The 21,230-nt window shown below is 39.6% G+C and overlaps 1 protein-coding gene across 2 annotated transcripts in view; it reads left to right on the top strand.

Moving 5' to 3' along the window:
* The window catches only part of RBM27 (RNA binding motif protein 27), a 46,086-nt gene extending 30,860 nt beyond the window's left edge, over positions 1–15,226 (top strand). For both annotated transcript variants that reach the window (XM_084838747.1, XM_084838746.1), the window contains 12 exons: positions 960–1,107; positions 3,753–3,903; positions 5,394–5,657; positions 5,795–5,935; positions 7,975–8,097; positions 8,918–8,992; positions 9,096–9,260; positions 9,805–9,909; positions 10,013–10,204; positions 12,670–12,756; positions 13,139–13,249; positions 13,730–15,226. In XM_084838747.1, coding sequence (XP_084694873.1) covers positions 960–1,107; positions 3,753–3,903; positions 5,394–5,657; positions 5,795–5,935; positions 7,975–8,097; positions 8,918–8,992; positions 9,096–9,260; positions 9,805–9,909; positions 10,013–10,204; positions 12,670–12,756; positions 13,139–13,249; positions 13,730–13,816 — 1,649 coding nt within the window. In that variant the 3' untranslated portion in view covers positions 13,817–15,226. The remainder of the gene's footprint in view (positions 1–959; positions 1,108–3,752; positions 3,904–5,393; positions 5,658–5,794; positions 5,936–7,974; positions 8,098–8,917; positions 8,993–9,095; positions 9,261–9,804; positions 9,910–10,012; positions 10,205–12,669; positions 12,757–13,138; positions 13,250–13,729) is intronic.
* The last annotated feature ends 6,004 nt before the right edge of the window (positions 15,227–21,230 follow it).

Raw genomic sequence — 21,230 nt, 5'->3', positions numbered from 1 at the left:
TATAAGGCGTCCTGTATTTCTTGTCATCAAGATATCTGGACTGTGAATGCTGGCTGTGGTATCTAACTATCTACCCATCCTTCAAGCTCCTCTGGGGGTTCTTGAAACTACTTAGCCTGAAGACCAAACAGCTGGACCAGGAGACTGCTAGTATAACTAATTGAGCACTCTTGGCAAGGTTCCAGTGAGTATGTGGCCCTCATTTGCAGACACAGCTAGTGTGTCATTAGCTCTGTACAATGGCTCAAGTAATCAGAATTCTTAGTTATGATATGGCTTTCACTTAAACAGCAGTCCTGAAATAAGTGCTTTGTGCAAGGAACAAAGCCCAGCCTGACGATACCCAATTTTGCCCAATTTATTTTTTAGTATTTTCTGTTGTAGGCCTACCAGAAATATTGGCCCAGTTTGCACGCAGTGGCAACTCAGGCTGTTTCTGAATCCTGGATTACCATGAGTGAGCCAGTGTGCTATTTCATGCAACTCCCACTTGGTTCCTCCTGCCAGCAGGAGCACCTAAACAAGCCAGGAATGCTGTGTCTCTGGCTTATTTAGCACTACGTCCAAGCCTGCAACTCTAGCTTGCCAGAGAGAATGTAACAATAACAAAGCCAGGGCTGGAACATCTCTGGTTTGTTTTGGTTTGTTTAACTGCTCCTGCTGGCAGGATGAGTCAAGTGGGAGTGAACGAGCTATGTGAACTAGCATGCTGGCTCTCACAGTAACTCAGGGTTTTAAAAAAGCCTGGGTTACCATTGCATGTGAACTGGGCCACTGAATTTGCATTACCTCCCTAACTATTTCAACTCCATTTGTGTGTTTCTTAGTAGAGTTAATGCATAGGCAGCCAATATAACTATAAGACCTCTTTTTTAAAAGGGTTTGTTAATTGTTCATACGTTGTCACTTTATAAAGATATTGTTCCAGTCCAGTATACAAGCCTTTGCTTTCTTTCTAGCTGCTAATATTATCATCCAGACTGAGCCTCCAATTGGCATCCCAAGTAACAGCAGTAATGTATCCAGAGTGGTGCTTGAGCCAGACAACAGGAAGCGAATTTCAAACATTGTAGAAGGGCCATCTCCAAAGAAACCCTGGATTGCAAAGTAAGAGATTTATGTGTTGTTAAAAGTTGGCAAACTAAAATCAACTCCACTCAGCTTGAAAATCATTTGATCTGACTTTCAGGAATCTTTATGAAAAATATTGAATAATTTCTCTGGTGCTTTAATAATGTTACAGAGAATATATGGAAAAGGCTTGGAATTTTACATTTTGTGGATTCGTATATGCTATATCCCACTTTCAGTGGCAAGCTGTTTGTCATTCATGTCATGATATTGCTAATTTAGTTGAGGTTTAATTTTCACTGTGTCCCCAGGATCTGGACAGGTTACTGTATATCCTTATCTCACACGGTTATCAAAGCAACCCTGAGGTAGGTTAGACTAAGGACCACTCAGTGTGTTTACAGCATGTCCATCATGCCTGTGCAGTAAACACCACAATGTTTAAAGCTTAAACACGTGTCTGCAAACCTATGTAACAGTGATCAGTCATCAATCACTGCTCCTTGCCCTGTATATTCATGTGGTTAGAAATCCTCTTTAGTGGCTTAGACCCATTTCCTCTTCAGATGTAATAATGTTCACTACAAGACATGAGAACTTGCAACAACTGTGGTGAGGCTTTAAGAGATGGTGGTTTGTCCAGGACTACCTAGTGAATCTGTCTGGTCAAGGATTTTAGTTTTTATTCACATCCAGGTATAGTTCTCCGTAGCAATGAACTGGCTCCATATTTAGTGCAATGGCTGGGGCATAATATAGATTCTCGTTGAAATACTTCAGTAATGGTTGGCATATCATTCAGCCAATGGTCTTGAACACTAGGAAAAACTTCCCTTCCATAGCCCACGTCCCCCCCTAAATTCTTGGTGAAGAATATTAAACCTATTAAGCTGAAAAGACAGGTAGTGTTGAACATCATTAGGAATGGGATTACACAAAACACCATTGCTATTATAAATAGCAATACTACTAGATAAATTTGTAGTGCATCCACGTTGAGAATAAGATGTGCAAGTCTGCAGACAAAGGAAACTAAAATGTCCACAGGATGGAACATTTTCCATTATGAAGGAAGGCTTAAATAACTGAGACTTCTTAAAGATAAGGTAACTAAAAGGTGACATAGTGCCATATGTAAATATTCAGGCATTTATACCCCAATTTCTTTATGAAATAAACTTAAAGTGGCTTACACTTTGTGTAAGAGCTGTATAAAACAATTCAGCATAAAGACAAAGGAGACAAAACTTTGACCTACACTAAAAACTTGGCAAAATAAAAAGTTCTTAGCACCTCTCTTAAAAGAGGGAACCAACTGAACCATTATACGAAATGAATTTCGCAACCTGGGCGCCTCAATAGAAAAGGCTTTGTCCAATTCAAAAGTACACATGCTGTGGTGAGAATGAATAGAGAAATTATTCAACTTCACCCTTAGAACATGAAAATATACAATGAAATTGATTGGCAGTTCAGGTTGAACAAAAGTAAGTATGGCTGACATAATAGGAGTGTGCAACAACCACAAGATTCGGTTCAGGCTCTGGTTCAGAAAACAATTTGATTTGCCTGAGGCAGACATAGCATTTTCCTTATATGGAGAGCTTGGAGATAAATGTAGCAATTTTTGGAGAGACACACTGTGTGGATCTATGTCTACCTCCAAATCACTGACCAAGCTTCAGAAGGACATCTCCTGAATCTTTCCAGATCAGCTGAATCAAAAGCACATCCCTGTTTCATACAGCACAGTCAGTTTATAGGATCTGTAATGGAAAATCATATAATGGCCCCCTTTTGGGGTGAATGCGTTAAATAGAGAAAAGTTACCAAGAGAAACATGCAGAATTATCAAAAAGGAAAAGGCTGAAGAATTGGAAAACGTGTGTGTTTGAATGTGAAGTTGCAAAGCTGAATGTGGCGTTGCAAAGCTGACTGTGAAATATGAACAGACTTCCAGTGGAGTCTGGAAGAGGAAAAAGACTTCCAAAGTAAGCCTTGAGGTAAAGGTTGTACGATTGCCAGTAAGTGAAATGGTGGTCAAGGCATCTGTGGGTAAGGTGATGTCCTTTAGCATCGGGTGGAAAAAATTTCCAGAAGAGGTAAGATGAGCCCGATTAGTGTACAGCCAGGACACATAGTCAAAAGATGTGCTTTTCCGCAACATGCAAAGGCTTAGGAAAAAGAGAATTTAAGATATACCAAAAACAGCAGAACTCTGAGAGAGACATGAACACCAGAGTAGCAGCTAGAACACCTCCTGCTTCTGAGTCTATGGCTTGGCTGGCCACCAGGTTCTGTTACTCCAACACTGGTAATTATTTGAGTGAATGTGGAAAGTGTGAACGGATTGAAACTAACTGCATTTTATCTAAATAAAGGGTGTTCTAGAAACTGCATTTAGGTTTTGAGTCTCAGTCTGTATCTCACCCTGTAATCCCAGCTATTTGTAACAGATCCAGTGTTAATAACATTGTGATACATGGATGGAAGTAAACTGGATAAGGTGATTTTATAAAGAATATCTATCTGTGGCAATTAGCCACGATAGCTAAAAAGGAAATTAATTACTTGATGATAGCAAAGGAGAGTGGGAGATGGATATCACCCTTCTACTTTTCGTTTATATTTCATCTTTTTTATGTTAAGATACAAGCCTTGTGTTGGTTTGTTTTCCTCAGACAAGCTAATAACCAGAATAAGCCAGGATTCCTGAAGAAGAACCAGTATACAAACACCAAATTGGAAGTTCGTAAAATACCACCAGAACTAAACAATATTACTCAACTTAATGAACATTTCAGCAAATTTGGAACAATTGTCAACATTCAGGTAATGTAGTTATGCTACAGTGTGGCTCCAGGGGGCCAAACTGGAATAAATGTATAGAAATTGCAGGGAAACAGAATTAGACCAAAAATTAGGAGAAACTTCCTAAAAGTACCGGCCGTTTCATAGTGGAACAGATTGCCTTGGGAGGTGGTAGGAGGTATTTAAACAGTCTGGATCGCCATCACAGGGATGCTGTGTTTGATCCTATGTTGAGCAGGGGGTAGACTAAATGACTTCCAAAATCCTTTCTAATTCTCTGATTTTTTTAAATATTAAGATGGGCTGAATTGGAATATACTGGGACCAGTGTACATGTGCTTCTTTGTCTCAGGCTACATTATTAAACCTAGCTCTGGATTCTTGCTTGAAGAAACACTCTATTTATCCAAAAATCACATGGAGTGAGTTGATCCCATAGCACTTTGGATATATTAGGGAGCTAGCTCATTATAGCAGTCAAATTTGTGTTTTGAGGTTGCTCATTCATAAGTTCATAATACTGTAATAGTATGCCTTGGGGAAAATCGGGAATCCGAAATGCTATATGTAGATAGCATCAATTCAGCTATTTGTAAGCTTCAGTTTTTTCATGTAAACACTGAAGGAAAAAAAAAACCTTGCAGAACTTCCACTTCATATATCCTGATGAGAATTAGAATTTCTGATGTTCCAAGACTTATAATTTAGAAGTGAGACATGGACATTCCAATGTATTATGCTGAAGGAAAGCTGAGGTCTGCAGGCCCAGTTCAAAGTGCTGTTTTTCCCCAGTCAGAGCCAAACTTATGAATGCTGGTCCTCCCCTCCCTCTACCAGCCTTCTTGTTCTACTTTGGCCTTTTGTTGTTATGGCTGTGTTTGTGTTGATACAATTTTTTTAAATGATTACTTTTTTTTAAATTAAGTTCTGGTTTTGACTTTCAAAGCCCTTTGTAGCTTTGGACCAGGGTACCTGAAGGATTTCCTGTCTCCATGTGTGTCTGTTCATACACTGAAGTCTCCAAAGACACTTTGGGTTTGCCCATCTCGGGTGTGGTGGGTAGTTACCAGAGTCTGGGCCTTCTCAGTTGTGCCACTCTATGTATGGAATACTCTCCCTGGAGATGCTGTTCTGGTGCCTCTGTTGATGTATTTTCAGGGCCAGGTGAAGACGTTTTTATCTCCCCAAAACTTTTAATATAAACTGTTTTATCTCTGTGAGATTCCTGTGCTACTGCTCTTAGGTTTTTGATCCTGCTGCTTTTAATCTGTAGTGCGTTTATGTTTTTAAAAGCTTTTTATTGTGTTCTTTCTTTTATATTGTAAGCCACCCTGGGTACTTACTTGAAGAGCTGGATATAAATTCCTATAATAAATAACGTCTAAGCCCCAATAGTTAAAACCTTCCTTTTATTTACTTTAATGTTGATTTCTATTTTCAGCATTTGTTTTATTTTTCCCCTCTATTTTCCATACTGCAGACTCAAATATTCTAAATATTTATTTCCTTAGGTTGCTTTCAGGAATGATCCAGAAGCAGCTCTAATTCAATACTTAACAAATGATGAAGCCAGAAAAGCGATTTCTAGTACAGAGGCAGTGTTGAACAATCGGTTTATACGAGTACTGTGGCACCGGGAAAACAGCGAGCAACAACCATTGCAGCCATCCCAGCAGCAGCAGCAGACACACCCTCCTCTTCATCACCAGCTTCACCTGCAGCAACAAATGCTGGCACAGGCTCCAGTTGTAACAGTGCACAGCAGTATGCCAAAGGTGTAGTACCGTTGTACAAGCCTTAGTGATTTGCTTTTTCCTAATCCTTTCAGAGAATATTTTGTGTCTGTGGTGCTTCAAAATAGAAAATATTTTAACATATATTCACTTTTTTTGTTTAATATGTATCCGTGCAGGTGACTAAACCTCTGACATCAGGTGCCTATGTCCTTAACAAGTCCTTAGTTAAACATCGTCTTGGAGCAACTGGTGGAAATCAGCCAGACTCTCAGCATTTATTGCTTAACCAGTCCAATGCTTCTGCAGAGGATGCCCAGGTAGGCGTATGTGAGCATGTAACAATGCACGTTAGGTAGCATCTATGAATCCTAAATCTTAAAACGTTTTGTATATGGTTAGTGTGTTGTTGTTTACCTGGTTCGGTCATTAATTTCCAGGAGGTTGTAACAATTCATAACATCTGTAAAATGGAGGTACTATTACAAATTTTGGTATTTTCTGAGTATTATCAGTTTATTGTTCCAGTATTTAAGAAGCCTTTAGCTGCCAGTTAACCATCTATAGTTGATTACTATATTTCAGACGAATAGTACACCAAAAACTGCTTCAGCTTTGTTCAATCTTTGGTTTTGTACCAACAACAGGGATGTCCATTGCTGAGAAGTCCAGTTGTTTTTTGGCTTGACCAAGTTCTGCACTGTGTAGGACTCAGTTTGCATCTGTGAGCCGAGCTACAGACTTTTCCCCAAACTCTGGGAACCTTTTTGTGTTTTGGGGGGTGCGGGAGGTTCCATAACTTGCACGCATTACAGCTGTAACTTGCACAAGTGGGGCCATAATTTGTGCCAATGTGGCTGTAATTTGCACAAATTGTCAGAAATTTACACAAATTGCAGAACCTCCCCCACCCCCAAATGTGCGAAATTCCCGGAAAATCCATGAACTGGCCCGACTCACTTCACATCGAGTTGAGCCCCACCGTGAGAACAGAAATGAAGTCCGGGGGGCCGAGCCTAGGAAAGCCCATTGAACTCCACCCCCCAAACAGATTTCTCCAACATCCCTAACTAACAATCATTAGTAAAGAAAAAAAATCTTTGGATTCACTTCTCACTTTTATTAAAAACATATAAGCTCTCCAAGCATAATCAAAATACAGCTTATTAATATTTAAAAATATTGTTATAAAGGAAAGCATTGCTAAAGAATCTAAGATCTTAAAAGTATAACAGGAATAGTATTTCCTAAATATTTCTTGTTGAAGACTTCACGTCTTAATAGTCTAAAAGGAGCGCTTTCATCTAAGCACCAAATAGTTCACTGCAGCTCAATATAGGGCTGATCCAGCTGACAGATACACAAGCCTGGCTTCTAGATGGCAAAGAAGCCACCTCATTCCAAAATCAGACCATATTTATCCGGCTTTGTGTAGAAACTAACTCATAGCCAAAATCTACTGTCCCAGTCTTGACTTTTAAGAAGTTCGTACAAGTTAAAACATGTAAAAAGGTTTAAACGTACATCTTTCAAGCTAGCTAAAATTAATTTTAAATTATCTTCTAGAAAGCAACTCCTTTCTCAGAATTCACTAATTGAACCTATAAAAATGATGTCTATACCTAACACAAAAACTTTGCTTATTAATAAGCATCAAAAGTAAATTTTGAGAAAGGAGCTGGCATGGTATAATAAAATTCCGTGCCTCCTCATTCCTCACAATAACCCTTTTCATCTTCAGTGCTAAGCCTTAACTCGGCATTCTCTCTTCGGATATCATCCAGGTCAGCTTTCCCATTACTTTTTTATATTATTTACCCAGAATGTATTGTGAACCTGCTTGTGCCTGTGTGTCTTCCCTTTAATACAATCACTGCATACAATTTTTGCTTATTTGGGGACTTCCTGTAGGAAGTGCTAAATCTCCCTTGCGTAAATGGTGGTCCCGCTTACACAATGAAAGTGGCAAGACCTGTTGCTTGCAAAAACGAATCGACAAGCCGGAAAACGATCAGGATTGGGGGAATTTAAGCACTCAGTTGGATTCAGCCCATAATCTGGAGTTCCCAGTTTGCACATTACAATAAGTAAACCATGAATGGAAGATCTTCAGTTTGTTTAGCTGCTCCCACTTGGAGGAGGAGCCAAGCAAGAGAGTGATAGGGTAGTGTGCACCAATGTGCTGCTCAAGCAGAATAAAGCAAGGTTCTTGCAGAACCCTGGCTTACCATGATATCTGACCAAGCCATAGTTTCGTTTCATCTTTAAAAGGATTGTTTCTTAGCTGTATAAGTAGGTTCTTGTGCAAAGCTTCATGGCACAACCAATGTTTAGTCATGAATGGTATTGCTCGTTTCAGATGTTTCCCACTTCTACTAGCCATACGAAGATGGTTTATAGTTCCCCCAATTTGAAGACATCCATAAAACCTGGTACAGCAAATAAATCTCATGACGTCCAAGAAGTTCTTAAAAAGAAACAGGTAACTGTATGCATATTATTGTGCTGTATTTAATAGCCATGAGCTTTTAAAATTGAATATGTACCATTTATTGTACCATTTATTGAAATATGGCTGGATTCTTGTTTGCACAGCCATCAAATAGCCTAAATCCAGCAGACGGCACGTTCTTTTCTTTAATGGTTCGTGTGAGTTCTATTTCTTACATGCTTGGGTCTAATGTTGGGAGGATTCTGGCCCAAGAATGATGGGACTGATAAAAATGCTATTTAATCTCATGTTGGAGGATAAAGTAAATATTGAGGCCAGTGCAGCTGACTCTTAAGCAAACCCTGTAAGCTTTACAGCTGTTATCCAGCATTTGCTTCCTGTGGAAGGATTTGTGCATGCCCAGCAAGGCTTCCTTGTTTCTACTCGCCTAATTCCACATTGTAAAACGGGGGTTCAATCTTTCAGCCATTTAAAAACACCATGTGATTCAGCAGAGAAGGGCTGCTGTTCGGGTGAAGTAAGAGTTAATAAAAGTTCCACTGGGCATGTTGAGCTGACTGTAATCTAGTTTGGATTATTACCAAAGGCATTTTAAAGATATTTGACAGCATGCATAGGACAGGGTGGGAGCAGCTTTCTAGGAGGCATGAATACATTCAGGATCAGACCCTTCTGCTACCAGCCTCACCACATTAGTGGTGGAAGATAATTATGTTCTCCAGTAAACTATTATGCTACAGTTGGTGAAATCATGATTAAAATTGTACTGTTATGATATCACCTAAAATGCTGATTTAAATCTGTTTTTGAGCCATAGCAATTAGGCTAAAAGCATTTGTTTCTTCATTAGGAGGCAATGAAACTACAACAAGATATGAGGAAGAAAAAGCAAGAAATGCTAGAGAAACAAATAGAATGTCAAAAGGTATAATTGGATTTTTAATGTTTAATTTTAGCGTGGAGGGGGGTTTGGGGTATTTGGGTGAATTTTTCCAATCTGTATGGTATCTTTGTTTCAACTCTCATAGATGTTAATATCAAAATTGGAAAAGAATAAAGCTATGAAACCAGAGGAAAGGGCAGAGCTCATGAAGACCCTGAAAGAATTAACAGTAAAAATCTCTCAGTTGAAAGACGAATTAAAAACTTCATCTGCTGCTTCTGCAACATCAAAACTAAAGTCCAAAACAGAGGTAGGCCTTCTTTGCTCAGCTGTTTTAATGTGTTCTCATTTATTAATTCTGGAGCCATTATTCATAAGCATTAAAGGCCATTGTCAGCCTGTTGAAAAATCATTATCTGTTAAATACGAAGATTGTTTAATGCTGCTTTGTTGCTATCATTTGCATTTGTCTATATGTATATAGGCATACATATATAACTAAAAGTGGGAGTCTTCTAATGAGAGCCTTCAGTTTACCTAAGTCACCTTCAATGGTCACATGCAAACTGAATCATTGTTGCCCACCCCTAGTATCAATACTATGAAAGTGTTTTGTCACAGTTTTCCACTACCTTAAAATATTCATTTCTTACATTTAATACCCCACACTTTCCAAAGAAACCTCACAAAACAACTTACAAATTCTTCTTCCAGAAAGGACTCTGAACCCTGGAATGGTGGGGAATTGAAACCCAAGAGGAAGCATCTCAATACTTTTTAGTATAGAGAGAAATAGAATAAAACGCTAACTAATTTGCATTATTTTATTTTCTTGTGCCTGCAATACTTCAAAGGCACAAAAGGAACTTCTCGATGCGGAACTGGACTTCCATAAAAGGCTGTCTTCAGGGGAAGATACAACAGAATTAAGGAAAAAGCTCACCCAGTTACAGGTGGAGGTGAGTTTGCAAACTTATTTACCATCCTGATGGTAATATTTTTAGTATATACTGTACAGCACAAAGGCCATGTAAGGTGAAATGTATTCCTTTTTTCCTATAGGCTGCCCGTTTGGGTATCCTGCCTGTTGGTCGTGGAAAAGTGATGTCTGCTCAAAGTAGAGGGAGAGGACGAGGTCGTGGAGGGAGAGGGAGAGGTATAGTGAATCACATGGTAGTGGACCACCGTCCCAAAGCACTAACAATTGGGGGCTTTGTGGAAGAGGAGAAAGATGAATTGCTGCAGCACTTTTCGGTAAGTCAGCACTTTATAACTAAAACTTGATTAAAATCTCTTCAGTTTCTATTCTGTACTCTAGAATAATATGAAAGCATGGCAGCCCTAAAAGTGAACTTCCTTCATTTTGAGTGCAGTATTGGTTGGTTTCATGGTAAATCTAGTCTGCTTCCTAACTGAAATGAAGTTGCATTCTCTGCATTTGGTTTATTTGCAAAGGAAATGAACTGCCCCAAGCAATATCTGGCTGTACCTTCCACTTAGTCATCCTTCTAAGATCCCCTGATCTATGGGAAACTGCTTATCCATGCAGTTGGAACTGTCTGGATAAGGATCAGTTGGACAGTTCGTTGGAACTGTCATGGGTTCAAAGCTGCTCTGGATGACCTTGCGTATTCATGAACTTGAAGACACTCTGGGGTGACCTGACTTTACACTCCCAAGTGAAACCAGTTTTCATGCTAGAGATTAATGCCAAACAGCTGCTGCCATATGAGCCCTTTCTTTACAGACAGGCAGGTAGGGGTTTCTGGGGATCTACAAACAATTAGCAGGTCGACTGACAAACCCCCACTTTACTCTCTGTCATTTAAATAAAACTCGATTTGAGCTGCTCCTTTGTAGTGTCAAGAGCATGAACATAAATAAGTTTTCATTAAGGAAACAGAACTCAACTTCAGGAACTTTTTTTTAAAAAATCATAAAGGAGTAATCCAGCCAATGCTCTTAACCTCAGCATATACGTTAAATGCAGTAGGCCAGGCTACCAAACATAAGTTACAGAGAACCTACAGATTAGATAATTTGTAACTTTGGTTGGAATTTTGGGCATGCTTGCTTGGGAATTTGCTAAACTGAACAGAGTGGGACTTAACTTGCAAGAAAACACACATCAGATTAGGCTGCATGGTAACCTAAACTAGGTCATTTTTTTTCAAGCATAGTCAAATCTGTGTCAACAATCTGTGTGTAATTATGGAAACCCATCATTATGGCAATTACCTATGCCTTCCTGCCCATTTGGGTGGCTAATGAAATTCCAAAAGAAGACTATTACCTTCTTTTGAGTCAGTATGTAAGCCTTCTTTAAAAATTGTCAGGAATCATTCATTCTTATCTGATGTAGGATTTCCACACTTACTTCAAATATTGCCTTCCCTTTATAAGCAGTTTTATCTAATTGGAAAAATAATTGCCATAACTGGTGGGTTGGAGTCTGAGGGCATGGTTGTCAAACAGGAAGACCACAAAAGCTTCCTGAGATTCTGGTTGCTATGGCACAATGGTTCTCCTCGTGAAGCCACAAGATGCCAAATTACTAATAAAATTAGACTTGTCATTCATTTTTTCTGAACTACAATTACAACTGTTAGCTTTCTCATAATCATTGTATGCTGTACTTTATGGAGCCATTCTTTTAAAGAAGGAATATTATAAAAACCATTTCTTTCCTATAAACATTCAAACTGTTAAGATATTATTTTCTCCACTTGACCTCTAATGTTTAGTTGTAATACCACTTTTGCAGATAGCAAAAAGTTAATTTCTAGAATGTCACAAATATCTCAACTGCTTTCTAAAACATTTTAATTCTATAATAGCTCTACCAAATATGTATGAAAGCAGATGTCTGCACATAACACCTTCAACATCTAATTTTGTGAAGGGCGTACCTTTTTTTTATCTTAACAGGGATAGAATATCACCAGTAAAATATTTTGAATATATGTTCTTCAATAGCAATATGGGAAAAAAAACTTAGAACCCAAATGACAAAATACTCACTTCTTCAGAAATAGCCTATTATGTCACTTTTCCAGCTTATTTTAGGTTTTTATTCTTCCCACCCTTCCTCCAAAACACTCAGTGCAGCGTACATGATTCTCTCTCCCTCCTGCCCTCCCCCGCTCGGCACATCATTTATGTTATCCTTACACTTAGGCTAAGAGAGAATGCGACTGGCTCAAGGCCCCACAGGAGCTTCATGGCTGAGCAGGAATTTGGGTCTTCCTAGTCTTACTTCGACACTCTAACCATTACACCACATTGGCTCTCAATACATTATGGTGTATTGCTGGGGCATTGAACCTTTTTCAGTCTGATTCAATTTTGGAGAGGATCTAGGGGGCCACATTCCAGTGGTGGGTGGGGCCAAGGCAGAAGGGTAGGGGGCCAAAAGTAAAATGGGTAGGGTCAACGTATCAAAAATACCAGGATATTTTAGATTAAAGCTCTTATTGCCAGTAACTAAACCTTCTAAAAGGTATTTCAACTTTTTAGAATGGGGGAAAAACACTACAAAAGTCAGGAAATCACCAAGCTGTCAGAACAAAAGGTGGTGGGATGGGGAAAAACCCCAGAGGATCACATTGGGACACTAGATGAGCTGAATTTCATGGGCCTGAGGTTCAACATCCCTGATATATTGATATGCAGCACTTGAAGAGCATGCATGGACCTTATTTATACCATATTTCTTACAGAAATTTGGAGATATCGAAGGCCTTCAAGAGGAGGATTCTCCTTTAAGTGTTGTCCTGACATTTAAATCGCGCTCTGAAGCTGAGAATGTAAGTAAGGTGGTGCACATTGTTTACATTTTTAAGCTAACATTGCTCTACTTCACTGAAAGTAACAGATAATATAAGCAATTTTCCTTTTGGCTTCAAATCAAAAGATTTTCTAGGCTTTGAATATTTGAATCCTATTGCTGTTTCCAAATTGATCATTAGTTTATAATTCAGCCAATGAATAACCTTCAGCTAAAATTATCAGAAAAGGGCTTGGAGTAGAGAAAATAAGCAGTGATGATTATTATAGTGGAAAGACTTCTGGTAAGTGCTGATAGATTCAATAGGGATCACCCTGACATAGCAACAGATGGCATATAGCCCCTTATTATCTCAGCATATAACATGAATTGCTGTCTTTTTATCAAATATCCTACTTTAGGCTGCCAACCAAGGATTAAAGTTCAAAGACCGACGACTTCAGATATCATGGCATAAACCCAAGGTACCCTCTGTGTCCACAGAAACTGAGGAAGAAGAACCCAAGGAAGAGGTATTGGAACAATGTTTGAGGAGCTCATTCTTCAAAACCGCTTTTATGCCATTTTTATTTGAATGCAAAATGTTTTGATGAAAGCAATTTTAAAGGCATCCTTAGATACTTAACATCTTTAAAAGAACCTGTATCTTACCTGTATTCTCTGTTTTGTGACTAAATCCTTCTAATCTGTAATTTGGTAGGATTATAACTAAAATAACTTTACAGTATGGATCAAGTAATTTACAGGTGTTTACAATCACTTCACAGCATTTAAAATCACCCAAACTTCACCACCTAAACTCCATTTTTGCTGTGTGTTCTCTGCATGATTTGACCTTAGGGTGTACAGCCTATTTGAAGGTCATCCAAGAACAATTGTGGCCAGTAAAAGTGCACTAGAATCACTGACTCAAACCAATCTCTTACTTTGGCCGTCACCTTTTCTGGTGATATAGTTTTTCAATAAGCATGTTATATTTTGTCATTATTCAGGAGACAGAAACTTCAGACTTATTTTTGCCTGAAGATGATGATGATGATGATGAAGATGAAGATGAATCTCGCTCCTGGAGAAGATGAAACTTGAAGTGGAATCATATAGTTTTAGAATTGTTTGAACTAAAACTTTTAAAAATTATTTAAAGGAAGTCAATGAGCCAAAAATCTGTTTTTGTTTTTTGTTTTGTTTTTGTTTTCATATACACAAGAGAGCAAGTGTGACTTTGATATAGAAACTTAGCAAATAAGTAGCCATGATCAGCCAAAGGCCCAAAGCGTATACAGAGTTGTAAAGATGGTTGTGATCCTCTAAAGATGATACGTATCAATCTTTCAAGCCCAACTTGTCTCAGTTCTGTTTTTAAAATATGGATTGTTTGATTAAGCTATCAATTACTTTACAGGCTTTATTTAGTAATGTGGAGTCTGAGATGAGAGCTATAGGTGAAATTCATTTATATGTCAACATTGCCTGGAACTTGCTAATTTAAAAGTCTGTTCATTAGGTGGCAAATAAGTTAAGTAGCTTAAATAAGTTTAACTTTTAAGTTTAAAATCTGTCAAGAATTGCACATAGTATGCTTGTGGAAGAGGCCAGTTTTCCTGTATTCCACTATCTGAGATCTGGCAGAATTATAGTACAAAACTGCTCAACTCATATATTCAAATTAGTCCTTGCCAGCATTGATGACAGCCTGTCCTGTCATAATATTTTGATTCTTCTCAGTCCTCAAACCTGATTACTTTTTGGGTGCAGTTGGCCAACAGCTGTTGCTGTGAATTATGCATTTATTTCAGTGGAATATATGTGGCCCTCCTGCACAAACCCTGTTAAAATAAATGCAGCAGCGGTGCTTGATGAACAGCCAGTACTGGTGAATGTGTGTTCGTCCTTTTCTAAGTGCCCAACCATTAGAACTCATTCTCTGTGGCTAAATCAGCTCTTTTTATTTTTACTTTAGGCCAAGCCTATACAGTATTCCAAGCAACTTACTCTCTCTTCAGCCTACAAAGTCCCAAGTCTAAAATAATCCAATTTTAAAGTAATAAATACTAAACCAGCATTTGGAATGATACGTGCTTCACTCGGTGCAAAGTAACTTTCATAAAATGAAAAGTTGAAGAGACATGGACTTGGATATCTTTTGTCTTCATGCAGTTTGATTTTATCTTCTCCCCCTTCCCTGATTTTTTTAAAGCACCAGATAGTACCTGGTGTAAATTTTGATAGAAACTGCATTTAATACATTTTGACTTACTGGAGCAATAGATCTTAATAACTCACATGTCTCTTGCTGCTGTTAAGCCTAAGCGCACTGTGCTGTAGGTCTTTTCCTTCACTCTTAGTGCCTCTGTACTGTACCCCATAGACAGTAGCAACATGTTATATAAGGAGGTATGCTACCTGACTGCATTCTGAATGTTAATATCGAAGAAACAGAGCAAACATTACTGCATTGACTCCTATGGTACTAAAACACTACTGCAAGCAAATAGAAATAATTCACTTTCTAAAAGTCTTCTCCCAGAATTCAGATGTATTACTACAACTGGTACTTGATTCATTGCAAGTATCTGAAATACTAAATTAGGTCTCAGCTTAACTTGCTACACGAAGTCAAGCACTCTTTCTGTTCCTCCTCATTTAGGGTACTGTTGTGTGGATTATGGTATGTAAAATCCAAATGAGCATAAACTTAAATTCCACTTGGGGAGGAGTATAATTTATCAACTTTTTTTGCCCTTTACATGAAAGCCTTTGTATTCTAGATTATTGCTACATTCCTACTAATGTTGCGTCTCGGTGAATTAAGTTATAAGGAAAAAAAGCACGAATATTGCACACCTTAGCAGGCAAAGCCTTGCTCTTCTCCCATTGCCTGTAATGTCTTTGGAATGCCTGTGGCTCAGTTTGTGGCCGTCACATATATTGACCCATCACAGCAAAATGCTTGAATCGGGACAATTTAATCAAATGATGGAGGGAACAAAGGATTTTTTTTATATATATATATATATATATATATATATTTAGATATATATATATATATATATATATATATATATATTTAGATATATATATATATATATTGTACAGGGTTTTTCTTAAAACTGTATAATTTTGTAAATATTTTGCTTTTTTGTGTACGAAAACTACCAGCATCTAGATTTCCATAAGAATTCTTGTATTTTTGTATCCGGAAGATTACAGTGAGTGAAGCTGTAAGAGAAATTTCCATAGCCTTTGGCACAGTTGGACCGGATGGGATTCCTTTTCATATGGTTTTAAATAACATTTTGTTAGCACACTGTTCAGAACAGGACGAATGTCCTTGCTTCAAAGTGCTGGCTTTTTCATGGGGGGGGCAGTGGGGGGGATTATTTAATGCGTTTTTTCTTTCCTTTTTTTGGTATATGTTGGGTTAGATAAATCCTCTAGTGACATCCTAAATGTGATTTCTCAACCCAGAAGCACAAAACTGAGTTGTGCCCCTGAACTCTTGCATTGAAAGCATACTATTGCGTTACTGAGAATGTAAGTGATGGGCAGTATAGTGGTAACTCACTTAATATAAATGAGAAGGGAAAACTGTTTCAAAGTGACCTTCATTTTGACATGGCTATGGATCTCCCTGTGTTGTGTATTAGAGCTTAATGGGATACCATTTATGTTACTAGGTAGGTAACTGCTGGTAACACTTTATTTCTAATTGATGTGAAATTGTCACTTTCACATTCATAAGCCATAATGGACAGCATAATATCATAAATATACCTACCAAGTAACCTGAAAACTATGCCGATCTAAAATAAAATATTACGTGGAATATACCTCACTGACTGTAATGCAGTGTATAATCCCATTACAATCCAGAAGAATGCCACAATGTAAATGGTTAGTGAATCACACACCCCCTTAAAGCTTTACAGATATTAATGCTACTACTATATAAGCTGTCAGTTTAACTGTGGTGTAAAAACTTGTTTTGTTTTTTAAAATCCTTGAGCATAAGAAAACACAGCATCGGAAAACTGGTTTGAAAAACATATGTCCACATACAATGGAGATGCTTCAACAGTTTTTAACAAAATCATGTGAAAAGGAATATTAAATTCCTCTCAATGTATAGTAAACCTGTATTATAGTTTTTACAAGATTGTGAACTTGTGTAATAGTATATTAGGAGATATTGTTGGATTTCTAACTGTTTATACATTTAAATTCATACATGTAATGTTTGTTTTATTGATTACCACTCTGAATTTCTAAGATGCATGTTGACTTTTTGCAATAAAGAGATAATATGGAATGGTTTAAAATTATAAACAAAAAAGGCATAAAACAATTTGAATTGAAATTTGGGAGAAAATACCCATTCCAAAAAAATTATAATCACAAAAGAGCTGTATTGCTTGGTTTCTTCTAAGATGTTTATTGTGTGAATGCTTGTACAGGTAGGGCTGTGTGTGTTCATAAGTAAGGGAAGGAACAGCTAGTGCCTAGAGAACACTATATGGAATTTTCCCCATAGAATTTTTCTGATAGCTTCTCTCTGAGTGAGGGAAGTTTGATGTGGGCAATAGTTCTGGGAGAATCTTCAGAAATATTCCTGGGTATGTGCTTTCCTGCACTGCCACCTCATATATCGTGTGCTGTAAACTATTTATTTAAAAATATATACCCTACCAGTGCATTTGCATTGCTCAGAGCAGCTTACAGTTAAAAACAATCCCATTAAACCGCCAGTTTGTGTGTCTCCAAAGCCAATACTGTGCTTTTCACCTTAAGTTCATCTCCAACTTACCGTATATTGAGGGCAGTATCCAACCAGGCTGCTGTGCCCCTGCTGATTGTATTGTGCCAGTGGGAGCAACCACTGGCACAGCAGGGAATTACTGGTTCAAAATGTAACCCCAGAAACGTGCAGAAAAGCTAGTTTCCAGATTGGGACAAGTCAGTGGAGCTGTCTTCTGAGCTATTCTGTTCTGGAAACAAGCGTTTCTGCTCGTCCCAGGTTGCTTTTAGAACCAATAATTCCCTGTTGCACAAGTGGTCACTCCTGGCATGTGGGTACAATACGATGGTCCGTTATATCTGGTGATGGTGCCCTTTTATTAAATATGCTGTAGAGTGGGACATGGTAAATAGTTAAATATTACAGCAATAGTAACTAACTGAAGGATATTGCTCATAATAATTCTGAAACTCAGTACTTCAGAGAAAAGCAAGAGACAGTTAATAATACAAGGAAGCATTTATTGCATTTATATACTAGAACTCAGTGTGGTATACATGGGTTCTAATCCACTGCCCAAAATGGCTTTCATGTGATAAGTTCACCATTCTTAAACTATTGCACAGAATTTTTTTTTCCTGCGGTGGAGGGGGATATTCTTAGATGGGTTGCTCCTCCCACTTGCTCTGATAAGCAGGAATATGCAAATTAACTGGATTGCCCTCTCACATAAGAGAGCAACCTACTTCTAGTTTCATTTCCTGCCTCAGCTCCGAGCAGGTTGTTGGAGTAGCTCCTATAGCACTCCAGCCGTTTATAGCTACAGTTTGCCTCACTTTTTTCTTATTTCTACCTCTCTATCCTTCTTTACCTTCTCCCTTAGTTTCCAAAACAAAAGCTTTCCCCCTCTTTTTAGAGTTAGGAGCTTTTCTAATCACAGTGGTGACCAGGCCTGCACCTGCAATGCCTGATTTCACCTTGAAGATAGAGGCCCGAAATGCCAAGGGGCTCTTTTCTGGAACCTCAAGAAAGGGCCGTGGGGGCCTCTGGGAGCAAGTCTGTCTGTCTGTCCGGCTAAGACACCTCCTGGCACCATCCAACTACAGGCCGAAGCACAGCCTGTCCTCAGCGCAGGCGGGCCTAGAAGGAGCAAGGTGGGTTTGGCTCGGTATCATATCCTGGCCCCACCTGGGGACTGGGAATGATCCAAGAGGGTTCAGAACAGGTAAGTCCCAAGGGGCCTGTATTCCAGTAAACTGCCTCCAATTCGCCCCTGCTGCTGATCATCAACAGCCAAGCCCTTCACCCAAAGTACTGCTGATGGATTCAGCAGATTGTTACAAGGGAGGGAGCCTGCCCAGCTATTCCCGGTAGCAACTCAGTGCTTGGGACAAGTCGTCTTGGCCTTCCCTCAGAGCCAGCTAGGTGCAAGCATTGGAGAGAGAACAGGGGCTAGGGGAGGGAATCATCTCTTCTAATCCCTCTCCCTCCCCCCCTCCCCTGTCAGGCACTGAGGGTGTCCCTCCGCTAGAACCCTGCTACCATTTGCATTCCCATCATTTTCAGTGCAGCTGCCATTGTGGGCAGACCCCACAGAATGAACAGGCTGATCCCCTCCCTCCACATGTCTCCAAGGCCAGCCTATTCTGCATACGTCCTGCCCGCAGATCACTGGATTCAGAGGCAGCTATTTCTTCATTCCTATCTGAGGATGAACAGTGGTGCCTTTTCAACAGAGGAAGTCCCTGCTGGAAGCCCAGCCTCACAAAGACCTTGTCAGACTGAGGATTCCCTAGTCTTATTAAATAATACTGCTCTAGGGCTGGTCTGAAGGCCCATGGTGCAGGCAACTTGTTGAAGCTAAGTTGGTCTGGGCCTGGATAATGTTTGGGAGGCCACCTGGAACTTTGCGTAACTGGACATGAATTCTGAGGGGGTGAGGACAGGAAAAGAAGCAGAATTCTGATCGTCCAGAAGGGGTGGCGTGGCAGATGTTTTTTTCCTAACCACATCCGTACCCCCTCTGTTGTTCCCTTCCCCAGCACCTTTATGGAATGATAAAGGCAAAATGGGTTGAACCAGGCTCATCCAGACCAAGTAGCTGCTTTACCAAAAAAAAAGCAAAAAGGGGTGATGAACAAATGACAGGTGCCCTGGTGGATCCCCCTGCAGCTGTTCCACTTTTTGGTGCGGTATATTCAAAGAATGGGGACAATACCGCCAGGAACCCAGAGAACAAAGGGGGAACTGTGTCTCCGTAAGGCTCATGAGACTGCCCTGAAGGCTTAATTCACAGAACTGCTTATGGCTAGGTCCTCCTATCTCTGGGTGAAGGGCATTCTAAAAGATTTTATAGGGAGTAATATCAAGCTCCCCCAGGGACTTTATAAACTGCTGAAGTCAGTAGCCTTCATGGCCAATGCCAGTTGGATGCTGTCCAATTCACTGCCAGAACCCCAAGCAGCAGCCATGTTCGTCAGACACCAAATGTGGCTTAAAAATTGGAATGTTTCTATGTGTTCAAATCCAATTTGATCTTGGGTTCCATTGGGTACGATAAGCTGTTGGAGGACTCTTTGAAGACGTCCTTGTAGAAACAAAGGTCGAAAAAGAAGCCATGCTCTCTACCTCTAAGAAAGAGGAAGGTATGCCCCTTTGCTGGGGGAGGGGGTGTCTTCTTTTTATTCCTTTATATAGGAATAAAAGATCCTGGGACAGCAGAGGGTCCAGGTCCACCTGGGGCAGAGCGGGATCCATACCCAGGCACCAGCAGAACCAGGGGTTTTGGCACACACCCCATTACAGTGCTTAAGGGGCAGCAGAGACAGCAATAAGCATAACTATCCAGCTCCCCCAGTGGGAGGGAGGTTTCAGACTTTTTATCATCAATGGAAAGTCTCCAGCTCGGGTTAATGGGTGCTATGCGCAATCAGGGAGGGCCATATATATTTGATTTTCTTCACCTTCCTCACAACTTTTTCATCTCCTTCCCAAGGTCCAGGAAATTGGAGAAGAACCACTTAGTCCTGCAGGCCATATCTCACCTCATCGATGTCGGAAGGATCAAGCCAGTGCCATCATTGGAAAGATTGAAAGGCTGCTACTCAATATTTTCCATTGTCCCCACAAAAGATCAGGGACTGGAAGATAGTATTATACCTGAAATTGGTAGATTAAAAAAAAATCCAGAATGTTTTGGATGGAGACCATTCTTGAATCTCTCCAGACAGGAGATTTTCTGCCATCTCGGGATCTCACAGAAGCGTACTTGCATGTCCTGATTCACTTGACTCACAATATTGTGGTTTACCTATCAGGGAAATATTATCAATGCAGAGCCCTCCCCTTCAGCCTCTCCTCTGCCCCCAGGGTAGAATTGGTAGTACCCCTGAGAAGGCAACAAATTCACCCCTATCCTCACCTCAACAGCATTCTAATAAGTCTCCCTCACTCCACCATTAAATTCTGGATGGATGTCCACAGGACGGTCGCACACCTTCAATCACATGTTTTCCTGGTGAATGTCAGAAAAAGTCAGTTTTGCCCTTCTAGGGAACTGCAGCACCTTGAGACAGTACTGAATACTCAGTCAGGTATAGTTTTGCCTTCTGCTGGAATGATCAGAAAAGCTCCAGGCCATGGTAAGGCTGATCCTTCAGAATCCCATCCCAGACCTGATGGCCCTAGCACAATTGCAGAGGTTGTGGTTGCTACCATAGATGTGTCCCATGGGCCAGAAAAAACTCCAGGCCCCTTCA

Source organism: Heloderma suspectum, chromosome 2 (assembly GCF_057233095.1).
Source record: "Heloderma suspectum isolate Gila_16-S chromosome 2, 16-S_ref, whole genome shotgun sequence".
Lineage (NCBI taxonomy): Eukaryota > Metazoa > Chordata > Lepidosauria > Squamata > Helodermatidae > Heloderma > Heloderma suspectum.
Note: the sequence above shows the minus strand (reverse complement) of the source record. Positions and strands in the feature narration are given on the sequence as shown.